General features: G+C 35.8%; 1 protein-coding gene across 6 annotated transcripts in view; it reads right to left on the reverse strand.

The window, feature by feature from the left end:
- Window positions 338-22,901, reverse strand: part of ARHGEF3 (Rho guanine nucleotide exchange factor 3) — a 118,269-nt gene continuing 95,705 nt past the window's right edge. For all 6 annotated transcript variants that reach the window (XM_021409459.1, XM_021409460.1, XM_021409465.1 and 3 more), the window contains 9 exons: window positions 18,117-18,224; window positions 11,580-11,750; window positions 9,755-9,817; window positions 9,310-9,406; window positions 9,132-9,208; window positions 7,097-7,354; window positions 5,424-5,594; window positions 3,626-3,812; window positions 338-2,661 (listed from right to left, as the gene is read on the reverse strand). In XM_021409459.1, coding sequence (XP_021265134.1) covers window positions 2,315-2,661; window positions 3,626-3,812; window positions 5,424-5,594; window positions 7,097-7,354; window positions 9,132-9,208; window positions 9,310-9,406; window positions 9,755-9,817; window positions 11,580-11,750; window positions 18,117-18,224 — 1,479 coding nt within the window. In that variant the 3' untranslated portion in view covers window positions 338-2,314. The remainder of the gene's footprint in view (window positions 2,662-3,625; window positions 3,813-5,423; window positions 5,595-7,096; window positions 7,355-9,131; window positions 9,209-9,309; window positions 9,407-9,754; window positions 9,818-11,579; window positions 11,751-18,116; window positions 18,225-22,901) is intronic.

Genomic DNA, 22,901 nt, shown 5'->3' on the forward strand with positions numbered 1-22,901 from the left:
CCAACATTTATCATCTCAGTGTTTTGAAAGAACGTATATTTAGTAGAGACGTGATGCAAAATGAGTCAGGAGACATAAGACATATGGTGGGCTCTTAATTTTTTGCCCCACCTACTCACTAAATTGATGAAACAACACAAAACTTTGGGGAATGTGCTGGATTATTCAGTGCAGAGACTTGTTTAGCAGTCATTACTATTCTTTCTAGCAAATTAGATCCAAATATGTGACACTTCCCCCAGAACCAAAACACAAGTCTTGGTCATACATGTTAAGACTTACCGTGCTCACTGTTGAAATCTTTTTGTAGTTTTCTTGCACAAACAACCAAACCAAATAAAAAAATCAAAATGCTTTAATGTAATTTATTTGAAATGCTTCCAGAAAAGTTTAAGGCTATTATAAAACAAAAATATATAGAAAAGAAAAAGTCGATACACACATTCAATCTTTCCTCCTGTATTTGAACACTTTACTTGATTTTCTCTCTTTTCAAACATGTCACAGAACAATTTTTATGAAAATAGGTTACCATCTAATAAGCTTTCCTACTGCTTTTCTTCTGTAAATTTTTCCTTTCCCTTGCCTTCACTGTCAGACTCATTCAGCTCTAAAAAATGAAGCAGTTGAAATAAATTACAAAGCCTGAAACAGAAAAAAAATTAAATTTTTTTGAAAAAACTATAAATACAGAAATATGTTCTATTGGGTAAAACAGACTTTTTTGGAAAAATAAAAATACCTTGTTTTATATTGCTTATAATCTTGTCACACTGATTTCTGTAATGCACATCAGTATATATATGCAAGATAATTGACATTTACAATTTTCTGTAAACCTGTAGGACAAGAAATAAGCATTTTTGGCAATAACTTAGTTTTTCTACTTTTGATGGTATGAGTACTTTGCACGGGTTATCTTGACTAATATTAAGGATCATTTAAATTTATTGTAAGTTTCATAGCATGCCATACTATCATTCAGCACTGGCATTATGCTAAGAAGTAAAATATTACCCAGGGATTCCTGAAGAATAACAGGACATTCAACTGAATGTTTTAGACTGCATTTTTCAGTGACTCATCTGTTTCTCATCATAATGAGTAGATTAAATCTGCCACCAAAAAACACAGTGTCATTTCCAATTACAACATGAGAGTACATGCAACAAAAAAATTAAAAATTAATTTGACAAAAATATAAAGGATGGAATATATCCTAAAGGAAAATCAATTCCCTTTATGTTTGAACTTTCTCTACGTAATCCCATAGGACATTTGTAGAGCACCATTTATATAAAATTGTCACTTAGTTTAAGAAAAATATATAAAAACCAGCAATAACTACATGTAATCGTAAACAGACATTTACAGAAACTTAAATGTTTTTAACATTAGTTTAGTGGTGTTTAAAACCAACAGTGGAGGTCAGTGGAGTGCAAAATGCTGAAGAGGGCTTATTCACAAGCAAAAGCTCTTTTTCATTCTTACCCTATTTGAGATAATAGGTACAGATACATATACATATATATGGCACTGAAAGGAAACTACCAACTTATTTACAAATATCCAGTATTCTCAGCATTTCATTTAATTCAGTGCTGGCTGTGGAGGTTTGGTTTTGTTGTTTAGGTAATTATTTTTCACATGGTGTGCTTTGATATGTAAACCATAGCACAACGCTGACCGCTTCAACTTACCAGATTTTAATGTTTATCCCATCAATCAACTGATGGATCTTTGTACAGTGCTTCATTTTGAAAAATTAGTCCTCAAAAAGTCACTGATTACATGGCCCACTACAGTTCTTGTTGATTTTAAACCACAAGAGTTCAGATAGGTTACTGCAAGATGTTTCTTTTTTCCCACTGAACTGTTTTTAACTTCCAAGTCTTCGTGAAAACTAATGATCTCAATAGCCATTCCTGAAACTCAATATTAAGTCCACATCTTCAGCTGCCCTATTAAAGGGCAAATAAAGTACTTAAAAATTATGGAAGATTCTTTATGTTATGCACATATAAGCAGTAGTTTAGAGATTCTGTTTACAGCAGGACATTGAGAATAACTGGTCAAGTACCTCTTTCATCCATCTTAGATGTTTATGAAGTATAAACATGGGGCATGAGTTGCATGAGATTCCAGCTTACACAAACTGGCAGTTACAGTACTACACGCAAACAAGTACTATACAAGGACTGCATTGACATTGTCACATAAAATATTTTAAAAGTGCTTCTCCAAATGGTTCCATGTGTGGAATGCAAATACTGTACAGGTAAGACACAGGTTTTGTTCCACAAATAAGTTTGTGTCAAACATTGGTTTCTATTTGTTTTTCATTTTCACAAGGGTTTGTCTGTTCCATACGTTCACAGTCGACGCTGATCTCGCTGGTGTCCATACTACAGTCTGACTCACTGTCAGATTGGTCCATTTGCTCATGCATGGTTTCTCCCTGGGATACCCTGCTTCCATTTGGTGACAAAATAAAACACGCTTCTGAGCTCAGCACTCCAGCTTTTCCTGCACATGTAACTTTTTCTTTGGCCTGCCGGATACAATTAAGCCACTGCTGTTTGTTGAAGGAGTCATTAGCTTGCAGTGAGTGCGACTGGCTTTGGGATCCATTTTTGAAGCTGACTCTAAAGAAGTTTTTGACTGAAAGAAACAATACATATCAAAATGATGAATGCTTTGGTTGAACCGATTTTGTAACAAATGAGTATACTAAAATAAAGAATCAGCAAATCTTTGTCTCATGGTCAAAGGTTGGTGTCCTTGCCAATACCATATCAGACCAGAGAAGAGACCATGTATCTCCATGTTCTGTGGAGGCAAGAACACAGAACAATGCTAAACACTCCTAGTAATTTCTTATTGCTGGATTGAACAGTGTTGGTTCTGCCATGCATGAGCTGATTGCACAGCTTTAAGTGAATCAGCAGAATTCCTCCTGCACTTCATAGCCTCTCCTCCTACTCCCTCTGCACAGCAGATATTCAGAACCTTCATTGAATACTGTGTCATCTGGAGATTGCCTCCTCTCTTCCATTCACTTCACCAATAAAGCGAATACACAAAAAAAACTCAAAAGTTTTCACAGGATTAGTGAGATTCAAAAGGACTCTTGCAATGAAACAAGTATCTTTACAAAAGGATTACTTAGAAGGACATTAACTCTTACCTGTTGCCATTAAAAAGAGTAGCTGCAATTTTTACACTCAGCATTGTATTAATTATCTGCCAGTTGAAAGACTTAGTTATGGAGTAGCCATAAATGTTTCCATAATTATAACAGAGAGCTCATAAAGACTAAGGCTTAAGATTTCAAATTGACTTGCTTAAAATTCTCAGTCTTGCCTCTTCATTCCATTTACTTCTCTCCTTCCCAGTTCAGAACAGAAGCAGATGTAGGGAGGAATCCCACTATCTGTACAGTGGGCTTTGAGAAACAATCTAAAAGAACCAAGCTACAGCATAATAAAGCAGTTTGAAATGAGAAGCAAGATATTAGATGTAGATAATGTGAATTTTAGAGGTAACATCCTGATGTCTCATTGGCAGATGTCTTAAGGTTATAATGATTCAATATGTGCAAATAAAAATAAAGATGTTTTCATACTTCTCTCATTGTTGCTAAATGCACCGCGTATGGATCCTCCTAATCGAACCTCGCCATCTTGCAAGTCTTCTAGCACAAGATCCATCACTGGAATTGGCTGCCGGTACAGCTGGTAGCAGAGCTGCTCATTGTGGGTGATAGCTCGAGTAATCACCAAGACTTCTTGAAAGAGGAAGACATGCAGTTTCTGGTAAAAATGTATAAACAACAAATCATTATTATTATTATTAGGAACATCATTAAGCCAGATTAATTTAAACTCTACTATGTTAGAACCATGTGTTATATGTGGTTATATGTGTTTTCTAAAGTTAAAATTTATAAGGATTCCTCTTTTCCCACTTATTGGCTCAGCAACAAATAAATATATAAATCTAACAATTTTAAAACTTCTAGGATTATTTTTTTGTCCTCATTTTTCATGTCATGGTCCTAATTCATCTTTTAGTACTGAGGTCTTGAAATCTTATGAATGAAGTTTCAGAGCTTTTCCTACTATAGTACCTTCTGTTTTATGAAAACTGCAGGAGCATGTTTATGTGCGCTCTATTTTCTAACCCCCAGATTATCTTTTCTTTGCCGCCTGTGTCAATAAGAAACAGGCAACCTATTTCATCCATATACTGAAACTGAGACATATATTTTCAGTGAAAAATTATGAGCAGTCTTATTGCAGTTCACATACTGCTTACAAACTTCAGTTTGACCACATCTCTTTGAAGCTCAGAAAATCACTTTTGCTCCTAAGTGGCACAAGTCACCTGTTATTACTTTTAAATGATGTTCCTCCTCACATTTAATGATCTCTGGTGTCTTCCAGTAATAAACAAATTGCAATTTTAATGTCATTTGATATCATGCACTGAAATTAATCTTTTGTTCTCCCCTCTACTGACAAGATTTTTTCTCCACAATCATGATCAATTATTTGTTTCTAAATTTGACCACACTCTAATTATAAGCAGACATATTATTTGCAATTTTAAGAACACAACAGATCCTCAGATCTACTTCGCTTAGCGTTCTATCTTCCAGAAGCTAATGCTTTCAGAAAACTATAATAGAACAGGTAGTTATAGCATAAACCTTTCTCAATATGCCTTGAAATCTTATATTCACAAAATCCATCTTCATTCTATCTTGCTACAACATTCACATGTGTACCTCAATGTATGTACACTAACAGTTCAGTTTTCCTCTGCTTGTGCCTATCTAATTCTTTGCAGGACACAAACCTAAACTTACTGTTTGTTGTGTTTGGTTTTTGTTTTGTTTTTTACCTTTTTCCATAGTGCTGTCACCTTTTGTATACAAAGTAACTTTCTGCAGTCTGGTAAAAAAATCTATTCACTTAGTAATTCAGTTTTGCAGCTACAATAGTTACACAGGTCATGATGAAACTTTGAATACATTTGTTAAGTGACTACATTTTCACTGGAATTAAATACCACAAAAAGCAAAAGTGCGTGTGAGTAACACGTCAGATATATGAAAATACATAATCCTTCTATTTTGAATGTATAAACACGGTACCTGGGGCACTCTGAATGATGAGAAATCCGTTCACGCTTGTGCTTATTTGTTTGTTTTATAAAACTGTCATGAGCTCAATTTATGAGAAAGAATTTTTTCATTTTTTTGTTCATTCAAAATTTCATGTTGTTTCTATTTAAAATATAAAAAATACAGGAATTGCTGGTTTCTGCTTCTATTAATATTTTTACTACACTGCTCATCATGCAACATGAAGACATCTTTAAAAGCTAAAGCTATTTGTAACAAAGTACTTTTTCCTTACCACTCCTCTGTTGTTCTTCAGTTCGCCATGACAACACAGAGCACGTGAATTATCAATCAGTGAATCCCTTTGTCCTTCTTCAAGATAAATGAGTCTTTCTTTGTAGTATTGGCATTCAGACTCACCAGTCTTTATGTTGATTTCAGCCACTATACCCTGAATTATGTTAATCTACAAAAAATGAACACATGAACTTTAATTCGATAGTCTGATATGCAGAGCTAACTTGACATAACTTGAACTCGAGTGCAATTATACCATTTTAGAGCATGTTTTTTCATTAATTTTATGCATATCAGTCTGTAAAAGAACTGATATTAGCCACAGATTTAAGCAGACAATAGTGTAAAAATAGTCATTTTTGTTACTTAATTTGACAAATATACAATTTATGAAATACATCACTTCAAAGGCTAATAGTGTTCTGTTGAAACAGTATACCACAAATCTATATACGGCTATTGAAACATCCAGAAAAATGTCCTGATTATTTTTTATTAAGTAACACAAGAAAGCATTTTAAATATTATTTAAAAGATCTTATCAGACATTATGTAGAAAAATAAATCTTAGAAATAGGCTGAAAAATTCTTTAAGAAAAATTTTTATGTTTGGACTTAAAAGAACATTCATGGGGAAAAATACACTTTATAAATTGCATGTAAATGTGAATATCAAAGTTTGAATTCACACCACAGCTGTCTAGTTTTACAACAGAAGAGCTGTGCTGGGCAAGAGATTTGGGGAAAGAAGAACAACCCAGCAGCAGTCAGGTACATGTGTTTTGAAATGTGTTTTCCCAAAACAAGTAAGGATGTCATTTTGCAGCAGAAATACCACTACCTACAAATTATGCAAGCCCAGACAAATGTTATTTTTCTCCCCTCGACATATTCATAGAATATCCCAAGCTGGAAGGGACGCATAAGATCACTGAGTCCAACACAGAACCACCCAAAAAATATTAATTGCATTTAGTTGTATTTAAACACTATTCTAAAGGCTATTGGTAATATTTATTTATTCATTAATTTATAAATTCATTTCAAAGAAATCAGCAACAGTAAACTCATTTACTCCCAGATACATGTGTACACACGTTTATGTGCTACAGCATTACATCTATGTATACGTGCAAGAACAAAAATCTCAGAAACCCTTCAGAATATCTAAATCAGGTCCCACTCTATTATGAAGTTTTAAAGCCTTGGATTTCTTCTTCTGTTTTTGCTACAGACAGTGCAACACTATTCAGAATTCAAAATAAATGAAGGACAATTTCAGTAACATCCATGCAGATAGTAAGTAATGTGGATTCAGAGATTATGTAAGGACTCAGGCTAGGGAGTAAAACTCATCTCAATCACCTAAAACCTACAAAGAAATCTCTGCATTAACCAATTTAGATTAGATGGAAAATGACACTGACAGGTAAATACAAAACAGACAAGGATCAGATGAGCTGTGGACACACCACAGGACCACTACTCCCTTGTTTTCTTGATATTACTTTGCTACTGAAAAAAGATTAAATTAGGTGAAGGGAGCTAGAAGTAGCAGTTCCAGCTATTCATGTCAGCATTTCCATAATTGATATAGTTTTCATTAAATATTTAATAAGCACAAAGTGCTGTAAATCTTTTTAAAAGAAAAAAAAGTATCTAATAACTCACAGCTTCTTCAAGGTGCTGTTGATCTGGATGATCATTTGGTGTGTGTCTCAAAATCTCTCTGAGCAGTAACGGATATTTAACCAAACGGCTTCTTGGGATGTCAAGGAAATTCCAAAGGTCCAGTTTGCGACTAAAAGGCGACTCTAAGCAGCGCTGCAGGAAATCTTGCACTCTGTGATCTTGTTTCTTGTGATCCAATAAGGCCTTGGCTGCTACCTGATTGCTGCAGTAGCTATCATAGGAGTTCAAGCATGGAAGCTGAGGAAAAGAAGTAATAAATTATTCTGAACTGAACCGAAGCAGTTTGCTATGAAGAAATTTTCAAGTGATTCAAAATTTGGGAACTGATGCTGAGAGTGTCTTTCCTGGAGATTTATCCACAGTTTATTTATGATAATGTTTCCAACATGTATAGGGTCTCCAGTGGTGGTCGTCTGATCACCTTGTTCATCATTTAAATTACTCAGGAGGATTAGCTCATCCCCCTCAGTTCCTAGAGATCCCCTGCATTATTCCCAAGCATTAAGAATATCTGACTTAACAGTTGTGCACTACTTAACGCAGACAGTATTTGAACACAGAAGTCCGATTTTAATTACGAATGGAAACAAAAGCCTAGAAACGAGTACCATCAAAGCTGGCCTGTTTCAGATGAACAATACAGCAATCTGACATAGATGCTCCTTGATTAGAACTGGAAAATACGAAAATATGAAAGCATCTCTGTGCAATTAGGTTTACTCTTGAAGAGAACATAAGTTTCTTCCAGCTCCCTGCAGGACGTTTTGTGACCAAAATATAATTAACATGGGGTTGTAAACATAATGATGATTTGTACAACTCCTACAAAAACAGCAGTTACGTAGGGCAAGGAGCATTTTCCTACTAAATTACACAAGCTTAATTTGTTAAAGGAATAGAAAATTGAATATCTGATAGCTGATTGAGCTGACCTTGAAATCTTTCCTATAGTGCCCTCAAGAATCTTGACAAAATTAAGATGACAGAACTGTGTTTTTAATGTGAAAAAAAGCTAGCTTAATAATGGTTACAACAATATATCTTTCTGTGAATACTGGTGTATTTACATGCAATTATACATAAAACTTTCTCCAAAGGAAAAGTCATCTTGTGTATTTGGCTCAAAAGAAGTTCACCGGTGTTCAAAGACACCAGAAAATACATACAGCTAAAATTAATTTATGCAATGAAAACCAGAGATCATTTTTGACACTTAACAGCTTATCATTAACTATAGCAGTGATCACGTTTCTCATGTTTATAATAAAGCAGCATTTCCACATAGAGCAGCTAAATATCTATTATCACTTAATCCCTTAAAAATGTCAAGTCCCTTTTCTGTCTAAATGTAAGTACTTACATATACTTACGAATAAACCTTTCACACATCTAAATCCTTAAATAAGAGCTCCTTTTTTCATATAATGAGCAATTGTATCAACAAAACCAACAAAACCTGTTTTTCAGAGTTTATGGTACTGTATGGCAGTGAACTTTTTCTTCTGCGGGCCAGCATAAGCATCTCTCTTATAACCCTGTCTGCCTTTCAACAAACAAGCCAAGGAAATGAATCTCTCTGACACACCAACAACTATCTATCACCTTGACTGCAACAGAAAGCCATTCAGAAATGGCTTTAGGGGGCCTTCCAGCCTCATTTCTCTCAAAAATCAGAGTACAAACAGAGGCAGATCCTTAAGTGACGTACATCAGATGAACAGACTCTGACTCTTGATTTATATTTGAAGTATATTAAGAACTGCTAATTTCCTGAATAGCAAGAGTTTTTGAAATCACAACCTAATCTAAATCTTTCACAGAGAATCCCTCAAAAGGGAAAAAGTTACATCTCTAAACAGTTGTCTTTACCTTTCAAAAATACTTTGAGAATGTATTTTTGAAATGTTATGTTAGACATGGAAATTGTAAATACTTCCGTAAACTGCAAGTAAGTGTTAATAATATGCTGCAGCTCCAAACTAAGTCCCAACATTGATTTTAAAATGCGCCTTACCCAGCCCACAAGGATATGGCCAACGTGTTCTGTTGATCCATCAGATTTCCTGACTTCTTGAAGTCGCCTAAGAAGATCTAATCATGATTAAAAAAAAAAAAAAGAGGCATCACTTAATGAACCAGATGACTATAAAACTGTGCAATGATATAGCAGAAAAAGACTATTTGAGTTTTACCTTCATGTAAAGGAATTAGAGAGTCCAGCGTTCCAAAAATTTGGTTCAACTCTTGCTCTGTCATTATGGAAAGTTTAAGCATTGGGTCATGATAAGCCTGAAGATAAAAAAGGAGAGCTCTAATTAGTATATCACTGGTAGCTGAAAAAGTAATGATAGCATTTAAAGCTCACATAAGTAAAAATAAACCAACTGTGAGAACATTTAAAGTTTCATAAGCATATCTAATTTTTTTTTTTTAAATGAATGCATCATGTTTTTCAGAAAGAATAGGAAAACAAATATATTTTGAGGTTGGCTTTTTATTTACCTCTTACGGTTCTAGCAATTGTAAAAAGCAAGGATTATTTTAAAAGAGATAAACCACTGAGAAATGTTGTTCTTTTTAACTTGTCCCCTATCCACCTCCACGTACATACTCTTATTTATTTTTTTTTAAACAGACCTTCTTCGCTAACTTCAGATCTTCTATTAAGTCTTCTTCGCCCTTGGAAAGTTCAAATATAGCCTAAAAAAAGACACAAATATGAATATATTTTTAACTTAAAATAGTTTAAGAAAAAGTTGAGTCACAATATCGTACTGAATAAAGCTCCCCCATCTGGAAGCACATCTGTTGGACCAGATAGTTACAATAGGAGTAATTTATCTTAACTACTTTCGTTCAAAAAATACCATTTATACAATAACTGGTGTAAGACTGCCTTGTGTTCTGTATAATACATGCAGTAATAAAAGTTCCAGGCAGTCTAGTAGGTCAGAAGACGGATCTTAGAAAACGCTGCTTTGGTTGTGAGCACTTTCATTTTGGTATCGGTTCATGTTTTGCTGTTTTTTTTTTTGGTTGTTTTTTTTTGGTTATGAATATCAAGCTATACATAACAGCCTGCTGACGTTAGTTACCTCTCTTGAAGACTTCTGACTTTAAATCTGGCAGATTAAAAATAATCTCTATGCTTATACACTGGTTTACCAGAATAGCTTTATATTTACTTATTACATAATTTCATTCTAAACTGGAGTACGATAAAGTTAACAACACTTTGCTCAGTTAAAATTATTAATATTACAGTCAAGGCTTTAAACTCTCATAAATCATAGAATAACGTCTTCAGCTACTGCAGATTCCCTTAGCTTGATAACATGCATACATGGAAGGCTTGCCATAGTGTGAGTTAACTGACTCCTGGAAGTGGTTCAGATACTGTATTGTGGCATGCAGTGCAAGAACCAACATAAAGCAGAACCCTCATGGAAAGCTCCCATGGAAAACTCATTTATCTAAGTTCTTTGAAAGGTCCAGGCTTCTGCTTCAAGCCAGTAATGAATGTTACGCTATGCAAACAGTTTCTACAGTTTATTTTTCAATAAACTGCCTTTGAAGTTTTCAATTCTGGAAGTTATTTCTGAGAATGATTTAGCGTTAAAATCTGCAAAAGAAATGTCCGATGTTGTTGTTGTTTGATTTATGACTTCTAGTCCCTGAAATACTCTGGGAGAGATTGTTACAAACTTTGCTGATACTGCTATAAAATTTAGTTGAACTTATACAGCAACCAGACCTTGAAGTATGCCTGTGCAAACAGACCTATAGAAGCTTATGGTTCCCATTTCTTGGCTACCTCACTTGGCCACAGGGTTTCTGTCAAGACAAAGCAACTTAACCCAGTCAGTACAACATACTTCTCCTTTATTGATTTCAGTGGGAGCTTTGCCATTGGCTGTAACATGAACTATGTAGACTTTGCCTTGTGCAACACATTAAGAGCACCAATGTACTCATTTTTTTTTCTTTGCAAGATACATTTTTGATTAACATGTTATCTTTCTGATGCTGAAGATTTCCTCAAAAACAGTATTTTCCTACAGAGCAAATCATTACACTTTTCTGTGCATACATAACACCTGTATTTGAACTAGCATGCTCACACATCAGTATCAGAATAAAATAAAACACCAGACTATCAACCATCCCTACAGAAACTGTCATACAGAGCACGTACATACATGCAGCCAGAGTAACTTCATATTTATTACAGAAATATGATGAGATGGTTTTAAGAAAGACTATACCAGTTTAACAGAGGTTAAATTATAATGCTTGCGGATGGAATTCTGCTTCTTGCAGAAATGGTGGTCTTCTACTTAATTTCAAGAAAGCTTCAAGTACTATCCTAATGTCTACTAGCATTTGTCACTCCATGATTTAAAGATGACTTCTGAACATAAGACTTACAGTCAAAAAATAGTAATAATTAAAAAAATTGTACCTCTTGACGCTTGATTTCTTTAGATGTAAGCATATGATTGACACAAACATCAAAGGTCTCACTCCATAGTTTGCTGTCTCTTCGCTTCGTGTTAGCAGCGGGCGTATTTCGAGACCATGGCCGTGGACTGAACAGATCTGGGCGATTGTCACTGCGGAAACTGATAGAACGCTAGAAATACACAGACGTATAATTCCTGTTATATCAAATTCACACTGTGTGGTTTTTTTTTCAGATTGATTTACATATATAATTCAAACACTTCTGAATAGTTTTTAAAGAAACTTAATAGCAATTTTTTTTACTGGGAATGTTATTAATGTTAAAGGTTATTTTAGTAATTCCATTCCTATGTCCATCTCCTATTCTCAACATGTTTAAAACCATACAAAACTGCACAATACATTTATATACCATGTAACAAGAATGAACTACAGGGATAATGCCAGAATGATATGACACATCAATATGGCTGAATAAAATTTCAATTCAGTAAACAGACAAGAATTATTCATGCACAACACAGATCCGAGTAGACCCCTAATTCTGAAAATTATAGAATCTAATACAAATTTTAGAGACAAAAACCAGTATGAATACTTTTTGCTCATTTTGGAAGAAAGCTTCATTTGTTACCTAGAAACTCCCAAAACCTATGACAGTAAAATTTGGTATTGTTGTGTTGGCTGGTTTGTTTTCTGGAGGATGCAACTGCTCAGATGGCTGTACTGAGATCGCTGAATCACAGAACTACTCAGGTTGGAGAAGACCTTCAAGATCATCAAGTCCAATCACAACCCAACCACATTACCCTAACTCTAACAACACAACGCTAAATCATGTCCCTGAGCACCACATCCAAACGGTTTTTAAACATATTCAGGGATGATGACTCCACCACCTCCCTGGGGAGCCTGTTCCAGTGCTTAACAACCCTTTCTATACAGAAGGTTTTCCTGATCTCCAACCGAAACCTCCCCTGGCGCAACTTGAGGCCATTTCCCCTTGTCCTGTCACCAGTGAGAAGAGTCCAACCCTGCTCCCACTGCAATCACATCTAAGCTATGGGTCTTGAGGATATCAGGTAGAAATGTGCATTACATTGCACAGTAACTAATGGTTTCAGTAACTAATGGTCTCACCTGGGCAGAAGAAAGGTTCAAAGTGAGGCTGCCTTTCAAAACCTTACTATCTTGTTAATCAATTGTATTTATTTATTTATTATCAGGCTATCAGAATCATGAAAGATTCAACTGGTATTGCCATTCCAGATACATAAATACAAGCAGGATTTAAATGTCTTTGTTTTAATGCTCTATCTGACCAAAGTGGTTTTCATACATGAAGTAAGCCTTTCTACCGGTAACTTCCGGCTTTTTCAGATCATAGGAGCAAGAAACTAATTCACGTAGAAAGTTTGAAATGGTATCTGACTGAAAAGAACAAGCATTGTCTTCAAGGAAAAAGTATGCTAATAGTCAGATTTTACTGTTTATGATCAGCAACAAGTTAGATTCTTTCACATCACCTTCTTATTTCTTAGAATTTAAAGAAAACGTATTAAAAAAAATCAGCGCTCGCAAATGGAAAATTATGTATTTCTGGAGCCTTTAAACTGAGATGAAGTGTTCTAGCATCTCTGTTATGTAGTTTAGCCTTAAAGTGCAATAAAAACAAAGTCTAATTTTAAGTGAGACTTTTGAGTATTGAGGCATATTTTTCTATAGACTCCTAGAAAGAGTTCAGGCTACGGATGAGTACTTTCCACTCTCGTGGTGTTATTTTCAAATTTTTCCTTTCTTGTTTCATTAAAATTAGAGGCTTCGCTCTGAGGTCTCACCTCTAAAGTATCTCAAGTATTCCAAATTGTTCAAATACACTACATTTTTGTTGTTATTTAAAACCTGCCTTACGTAACACAGTCATCTTTCAATTGCTGTGGGTAAGAATATTCAAAACAAAATAAATTCTCTTCATTTCCAGGTTGAAAGCAGTATATACAAAGCACAATATTTGAAATTCTCCTCTGAAGACAAAAGCCCATGAAATGCTAACAATGCCTATGAACACAATGTTTTTAAACTAGAATACACCATATAAATAAAAACTACGTCTTTTTTTTTTTTTTTAAATAACAGAAGTCATTCTGAGCCCTACTTATACTTATTATAATGATGAATCACAGAGCCCGTTATTTTCACAGGCAGATGGAAAGATTAGGGAAAAAGAGCCAGACGTGTTGCATCCACAAATCACCAACCATGAGAACGTAGCCAAGCAGAACAGTTGTCATTCCATGACCCACGGTGGAATGCCCCTTTCTATGAATTCCCATATACATCCTCAAGCATACAGCTCCTTTCTTTGTAGTAGTAGTAATGTTCTTTTTAAAGGAATGTTTCGTGTTGAATGAAGAAAATACTTATGAAGAAAAGAAGCAGACAAACTGATCTTTAAAGTAAATGCCTTGATCTTGAAAGCTTTTAACAAAAGGTCATAGAACGTGTTATAAAACAACATACACCCCATAATAGCAAACAAACTCCATACAATGTGTTGAGAAAAGTAAGTTCTCACATCCACTGACAGTCACGTTTCTCTGCATTGCAGAGTGCTTGATATTATTCTCTAAAATTCCATATTGTCTTCCATTGGACAGAAGGGGCACAAAAAGGCTGACACACATTAGGAAACTGCAAATCTTTCACTTCTTCAGATAAGTTGTGGAAATTGACTTGTAAAGGCATAAATAGAAACTAATGCATCACCAGGGAAATACTATTTAATGCTAAAATTAATATTTTGTCACTTGAAAGTCACTCAGACTTGAATTTCCAATGCTGTAACAGACAAGAATAGAAATGAGAAGTAAACCCAGTATATAAGCCTAATTTTTTTTTTTAGAAGGCAAATAAAGAAATGATTTCCATAAAACACTGATAGTCTAAGACAGATGTACATCATTCTAATCATCTCAATTCTATTATTTTACCTTTTTTTTCTGAAATAAACAAAGACATACTACTTTAGTGGACTGGAGAGCTACATTTAGAAGTTTAGCCAGCAAATTTTAAAAACAAGTTAAGGTTCTGTGATGGTGCCTTGGCAGTTACCACTAGGGGAAGAAAATTAGTAGAACACTACAAGGGAACTGTAGAAATGTCAAAATATTATTTCTACATCTTCAGTCTTTTAAAAATGCTCTCTTAGTTTCTGGCCTCCTTAAAACAAAAACAAAAAACCTGCCCAAGCATGCCAGTTAAAATCCATGCCTATTAAACTCTGAAACTACTTAAATCTTCTTATAAAATCCAAAAATTAGACGAGTTGGGGAAGAACAAGACCCCAGCTCCTGGTTGTACTCACTGTATTTGTCTGACTGTGATAACATTCACTGACTGTTAACACACGGTTACCGTGAAGGGTCAATGTGTTACTGATGTTAATTCTGGCAATTAACAAACATTAATTACAGGTGCAATAAAGAAAACAGCTGTATGTATTGAGAAAAGGGGACTATAGATAGAAGTTCCAGCATTCAGACTGATGTCAGAAAGAGCTTTCTTCTTAAGAATTTTTAGAAATTTGTGATGTATCTAAGGAAGATAAAAACAATTTGGACTTCCTATTTAAATTCAAGACACACTGATGAAAACTGAAGTTGCAGAGGAAGCTAGCCAGACTTTAATTTTTCTCATCAGCATCAACTGGAGTTCTTTTTCTGGTCCTTATTTGCAGCTTTTAAGTCTAACAGCACAGCTGTGAATAACACCAAACAGAAACAAGAAGATCATCACAATCATTAGTCGTGCATGATGCAGACTGAAAATATAGCTATGAAATAAAGTATTTTTCCAGGTGGATAATCAGATAAGAATACCTGCTTAGCATTTGGTATCCTGTAGAAATACAGACAGAAAGATGCTCTGTCAGTGATGAAGTTAACAGAATTATTCAGTCAATCTACAGTGTTCTACGTGACAGAAACACAGTGACCCAGAAAGATTTCATGTATTTTGTTACTCTATATCCCAGTGGGAAGTACTGACAATAATGTGCAAAAATGATAATAAAGTTGAGAAATAAGACACAAAAACTAATCTATCCTATAACTCTATAATCAAAAAATATCCGAAACAGCAGAAGTTTTTAAGAATGCATCTTAAAAAACACTGCACAGCTCTCAGGTACAAAGGTAATTCTCTTCAACCAGCATGCAGAAAATCCACTAATACAGAATTTACATGTACAGAGGTAAGGAAAATTACACACAACTTTTTTTTTTTTAATCAAACATACTTTTCATTCAAAAAGAATTATATAAGATTTGTTTGAATTTCCATGAAATAAATGCAGAATTTTCTGATTACTTTTGCTGATACTATCAGTGTTTGTTTTTTGATCGAAATAACTTAACAATGAAGACACATGAAAATTCATCCAATGAGAAAAATTAACTTTCTTTTTGAAGTATTATTAAAAAAAAACAGAACCCTTCAGCACTTTAGGGTTCCACAAGACAGACTGGTAACTCTGTAAATACACAGTAAAATAAGAAATTAAAGCAATACATCAGCGTAGGAGGGCTATACATGCTTCCCAGAATGTTTCCAAGTAATTTCCAACTAGGCACCCAAACAAAAAGTCAACCACATTTTTCGCCCCTCTTCTACTGCTGCTGACAAAATCAGATAAGAAGTCAATTTACAGCCAGATATGAAGGTTCACTTTGAGAGCCACTACCAGCATTCACCACCTGGAAAGATTCGGATCTAGGACTTGGAGAACACAGAAGTCAGTTTCTCATTGCAGCTCTTCCAAGCTCAGTTACTTAGAAGGGGAAGTATGAACAACATCACTGCTTAATCTGCTTAGAAGCAGAAGAGTTACTTAAAATACATTATTTAAACCAAGAGGAACAGAGTAAGACAGAAATGCTCACAACAGCAGGACTTACTACTTACAAACTCACAAGAGCAGAGTTTACAAACCCACCATTTCCACGCCTACTTCTGTAAAAATTTGTCCTGAAACACATTTATGTAGCTCTCACTAGGATCTATGGAGACTGCTAGTACATGCATGAAAGCACAGTTTGTTTCAATAGCTGAAATCAGACTTGATTAAATCCCATACTGTACTGGACAAACCAATCACTATAAAATGACAGCACAGGTACTTAAATGAGGACAACAGCTGTGGAAGGCTGTGAAAAGGGAAGTGCCGTGCTCAGAAGCAGTTTAGCCAAAAATTAATTCACTTTCCACACGCCTCACAACTGGAACTAATGTAGGCCTTTCAGAGTCAGGCCAATTTTTTCCTTCAGGCAGACTGTGGAGGAGATTTATACACTCTGGGGAATACAGGCATCTCTGCTCTAGTCACGCTATAATATACCTTCTGGATCCAACCCAGACTGAAGGCAATTCAGCCATTTTGCCTCTTCTCCACCCCCTACAAATACAGTTTTTGTATGCAAATGTCTGTGCTTTCAAAATAGCAGGAATCAATCACAGGAAAATCAATGTTAAATAAATGCTCTAATATCTGTTTATGAGACAACTACCATTACAGAAGTGTTTTGCTGTTTTGTTTTTTTCTTTCCCATGACCTTCTATTTAATAGATAATATCACTTACTCTAAGCTACTTTTGATAAAGTAACATTTTAATACAACTGGATATAATTATATTTCCTCTCTTCATTGAAATTAGCATTTTTAAATAATTCTCTTTGGATTGCACATATACTTCACCACATAAACTATTTTAAAGAGGAAACAGTGCTATTTACAAAGTTTTCTAGACCAGATCCCCAGCAGTATTTCAGCTCTCAAATGCTCCTCACTCATCATAATCATTAGGAGTTGAGCACCCAAACGTTTTCAAATCACTAGGTCTGAAGGCATTAATACTTCATAAATTCAAGTTCTATTCAGGGCTATGTTAAATATTATGCATCTAACGTATAATATGGAAATTTCATCTACAAAATGATTCAATTTCTTAGTTTCATTTAAAATTTGCTGCCTTTGATTAATTTTTAGCAGCAGCTTTGGAAGATTACCTTTTTTCAATTTTTCACTACATCTTTTCTCTAGGGAAGGTCAAAGTTCATTACACAGAAGGAAACATGTCAGTCCTGTCTGACTGGCTATACCAAAAATAACATTTTCAAAGAAATCAGTCAAAGTTAACAGGAAGCACTGTCATGGAAAACCCTGTTCTTCAAAACATTTCAAAAGCAACTGTAATACTTTGCTCCAGGTGTAATAGTTTTCCTGGTAATTAATAAACATTAATTATCTGGATACTGAAGTGTTTCTTAAGGTAAGAGTTTTGAGTTTTTCAACTGAGTGATTTTGTAGTCATAAATTACCTAAGCCTGTCGTCTTACAGTGGTGTGTGCGCTTGCATCCACACATGCACGTGGATTTCACACTCCCATATTAACCTAAAAGTAAGTGTGTGTGTATCTGTGTGTGCTTTCCCCTTTTAGAAATGCAGTTTAATGCAGCAATGCATTTATTGTTATTACCTGAAGTGTCTGGCTGAACCGCTTCAATGGAGTAGCCCGTACAGGAGGAATCAGACTTGCTAGTGATGTAACTCTAGAAAGAGGCTTGACCCGCTTGTTACTGGGCTCCTGTATTAGGAAAAAGGAAAGGGAATAAAAGGGGGGGAATGTGAGCATTATTACATAAACACTGCTGCCAGTTTTGCTGATTTTCCTAAGAAAGTATTCATAAAAAACAAGTTTGCAGATATGGTATATAATTAGAGTGAGTAGTAAATAAATAGCAGTTTCAAATGCTGACAATGACAGATTACTCCTGGCTGGTACATCCCAGTCCCATCCATTTCCACTGGAAACAGTGGAAATATGTAATCGTGGAGAAGTTGGCATGGCTGGTGGCAGGGGAAGAAAGAGGGATAAAGAGACAAATATTTTATTACAAGAACTTATTCTTAAAAATAGACATTTTCAGCAGTGCTTTGCAGCTAATGTGTGCTATGATGACCTTGTCATTGAAATGAATACTTTCAAATAAAACCGAGTCTGTTTCTTTGCTTTCCTGCACAGTCAGTATGTGATTTTGTTCATTTAAATGTATTTCACTCTAGAAAATATGATTCAGATCAAACTCTAAGTGTCTATTGAGTACACGTTCTTACAGAAATACCTATGCATACTGACAAATACATTAATAACATTTTCATAATTTCTTTTTGCAAAAAAAATAAAATAAAATTCTCCCATAAAGCAGTATTTTTCTTTTCACATACACTTTTTAACAGCTCATAATATATAATAAGCACTTCAGTATAATATGTCTGTTGTCCTGCAGATTTTAAAAACAAACAAACAACAAAACTGCAAACAGAAATCAAAACACAATAAAAAAATAGTACAAATACATAAAAATAAAACAGTTACCCTTGGCTTTCTAACCTCCATCTGACATTTAATGGATCTTGAACAGCACATGCAAAAGGCAACTTTGGACAGAAAAAGAGGCAAACCTGCCAAGTGATGTTAAAAAAAAACATCCACCATCTTATTTCAAGGGCATCCTAAAGCAGTTCATCTTTCCTTTTCAGCCATGCTTACAGAGTTTGTGTAGGCTTCCTATGCCTCCTGTTTCCTAGACATATCTTTATAAAAATGAAGCATGCCTATTATGCTTTTGTTCAGAGAGGCAAATCCTGGAAATAATGCAGATTTATCATCCTTCTTGATAGGGGAAAAAAAAAAAAGCAGCAATGATCACCATCTGTACTTGAGGCAAGCAAAATTTTCTTCCATCAGAACTGCAGCAGAGGAACGGTGAGAAGCAGCAGCTATGTATTTAATTTACTTCCCAGCAGGCAGACCTGGAAGTCCACAAATGCCTGCTGAAATGAGGGACAAAGTGTTAAACCCTCTAGCAAAAATACAGTACTCCTCCACATACAAAACTCAGTATTAAAGAATTTTACCAGCCTAAACCAAGCTTCTTTATCTTCACCAATGCACTGCTAGTGATATTCCTTCCTTCCAGCAATCACGTCTTTGACACAGGTTTTTGAAGGAGTATTATTTTTACGTCATTGCAGCGTGGCTAGCATATCTACACAGCTTCCAACTCCTGAAGAAGAAAAATCTTGAGATTCTACTGTAATTCTTCTCTAACTGTTGGCTTAGCCATCAGCTGCTTCTTTCTGATGACCACTCAGAACGCCAGTCCTGCAGCACCAGTGACATCCCATGGCACAGCCCGCTCGCTGTCAGCTGTGCTGCACTGCAGTGCAAGGACACCAAGTCCCAGGCAGGCAGCTGGTGCTACTCTAGCAGCACAGCTTTTGCTAGCAGCAAGGCAGCAAGCGTTACTTCAGAGGAAGTACCACACCCCCAAAGCAGAACCTGAAAATCAAGAGTATACGGACTTCAGAGAAAATAAAACAGGACTAGGATTAAGAAGAAAAGATTTCTCCTTCTTTACTGCTGTATCACTTCTGTAATCCTACAATTCACTGCTAAGTGTATGTTCTTCGGTCCAAAGACAAAATAGATACAAAAAAATAATAGTTACATAGCTACATCATAGCTTGAAAGTTAAACGCTCCCCAAAGTCTAGCAGACCTTTTACACATGTACTGTGAAGTATAATTCCTAATTTTGCACAAATGGTCGTTCAGTTTTAACTTCTAACAAAACTATGCCTAGGAACTCTCAGATACTTTTCTGTTGAATCTACTGACAGCAGAAGAGATAACCAAGAAAGTACAACAGTACTTCACTGCATCTCTGCAACATTATTTGTGTACAATGCAAAGGCTTGAATCAATCTTTCTGAGTAGAGTTTAAAACTAAGTAAGAAATGGAAGTTAGTTAGTTCTTATTTGCCTATTTCTGCATCTGCGAGGACGACAACAGCTAAAGTTCATTAATGACACTGTATGCCCTATGGGGCACACAAACCTCAGTCAGCTGTGAAAATTGAGGCACAGCATCAAATAACCCCAGAGAAAATCAGCCTGAGTAAAAAGAAGGGAAATCATCTTCTTTCTCTTGAAGAGGGAGAGGAAGTGAAAAAAGGAAATATGACTTCCCCTTCTTCATCTCAGACAGTCCAAAGGCTGCCTGAAACCTGCGCTGTCTACTAGCCAGTGATGCCAACAGTCCCAGGGGAAATACGGTACAGCCCCTGCTTTAAAACTCCCCCGTCCGCTTCAAGGAGAAAACTGTCCAGGCAGAGACATATACATACATACATATATATACACACACATATACACACACACACATTCAAATGTATATAAAACTAATGTTATTGATGTTTGTGCTGCAAAACCTTACTGGCTACAGAAAATGATGTTAAAGATAAGAAACACCAGTTTCAATCATTATCAAAAAGCACCATGCTCTTCTGCAGGTCCCTGCTTTAAGCCACCAGATGTCAGCATCTCACCCAGCTGTCAAAGGAGAGTTAGATCATCACTGAGTGAAGTACATCTGCAAAGGGCCTCACGTTTTGTCTTCCTCATGTAGTGCACCATACGCTGATCTCACATGGAGAAATCTGATCAGAATTCAAAACAGCTAAAATTCACAGCACATATTAGGAATTCAGTGTTTCAATTATGAGAGGTCAGCGTTATTACAGGATTCTAATACAATCATTTAAGATAATGAATCAATAGTTTCTGAATTCTAAGACTTCACATTTAACAAGATATACTTTCAGAACTAATTTGTAAAGCAGGAGTTCTTTGTCATGGGGAAAGCTTTCTGTATACTTGAAGGGTGACTTTCACCCTGCATTAGAAACAGTCTGGTAGATTACGACACCCAGCTGGAAGTGAGAACTCATCCAACCTTCAGGTGTCACATCCCTCAGAGACCTCCAGCAGTGACTGCAATCCATACTGAGCCATCTCTTCTGCTGTGGAATAATAATGCTTGTATAGGAAGGTTGTGACAGCACAACGGAAACAGAACTCTACCAGAGCAATTCAAAAACTGTAGGATAATAATACTGAAACTCTTGGTCACTCTTGGCAAGGTCACAGCTTTTCTGTTGCATGGACTACATCTGTTCTGCCCTACCTCCTCCTTTACTATTCTCACGTAATCTGCAAGGTCTGTTCAAACCAGCGACTCGGAGAAGATGAACTACTGAGACCAATGACCTGTACAGGGAAAATTCCAGACAGGTGCATAAAAAAGTGGGTTTTAAACAGATGGTTGTTTTTCTAATCAAAGGCTCTGCTCTTCACAACCAACAGATCACAGGGAAAACAGAGCATGAGAGCTGTTCTGCTCTACTCAGAGATACCGACCAGAGCCTGCACTTGCACATTAGCCCAATAAGACCAGGGGGTTGCACTCCAGATGCTGCTTCCCAAACCACTTCAGCATTGTTTGTTTTGCTGTTTGTTTTTTCCTAAACTGATTGTGGTTAGGAATTCCTATTACATGTGTTCATTATTTCACTACTATATTGTATCTGAAATTATCTGGGTTTCTGGTTAACCAGGGGTCCTGCAATAAAAATATCTGTGCTATGAATCTAAGCAGACACGAACTCAGAATGGTGTGACTGCAGTGTCCATCCAGCAGGAAGCGGCCCCAGTAAGGACACACTGTTCAGGAAGAACAAACATGAGACTCCAGGTCTGGGTCTCTTGAGTGTATGCAAAGGACTTGGAGACCCCCAAAGCCATCACTCCTCCTACCCGCCCCCCCAAGGTCAGGGAACTGAGAAGCAGATGGGATTTAGCGGCTGGATCCACTGGGAACCGGGCCAGGTTAGGACAAAAAAATTCAGGAGTAACAATTCTTGCCTGACCTTTTAAAGTCAATACTGATATTAAAAAAATTCATTTCAGAGCTTTGAAATAAAACTGAACGTTAGACTACACTGTCAGTCACAAAGGCTTGCTGAAACAATATGGCAAGTTAGAAAACAAAAGATCCAGGCTACAGTTTGGCAAAGTTTCCAAAATGTGGAGCTGGTATATGTGATGTTAATCTGACAGTGCTTTAAATTTGATAAAAGGCTAAATAAAGCTGAGGGAAACATGAGTGCAGAAACTTCAAAGGCTGCACAGTCCAAATGAAGCCAAATTAATACCTGACTAGACTAGAACAAAGCGCAGCTGGCTTTCAGAGAGAACTGTATATTTGAACTCAAGATGACTTCAGTAACATCTGAATATTTGAATTCAGAAAGCAAAAAATTAGAACTGGAAATACCACGTGTATATACATCCTCAAAAGGAGCTCTTAAAACTGCACAAACTGAAAAATAAGCAAATCTGTGTCTGGATGGTTCTGGAA

Source organism: Numida meleagris, chromosome 11, assembly GCF_002078875.1.
Source record: "Numida meleagris isolate 19003 breed g44 Domestic line chromosome 11, NumMel1.0, whole genome shotgun sequence".
In the NCBI taxonomy this organism is placed as follows: domain Eukaryota; kingdom Metazoa; phylum Chordata; class Aves; order Galliformes; family Numididae; genus Numida; species Numida meleagris.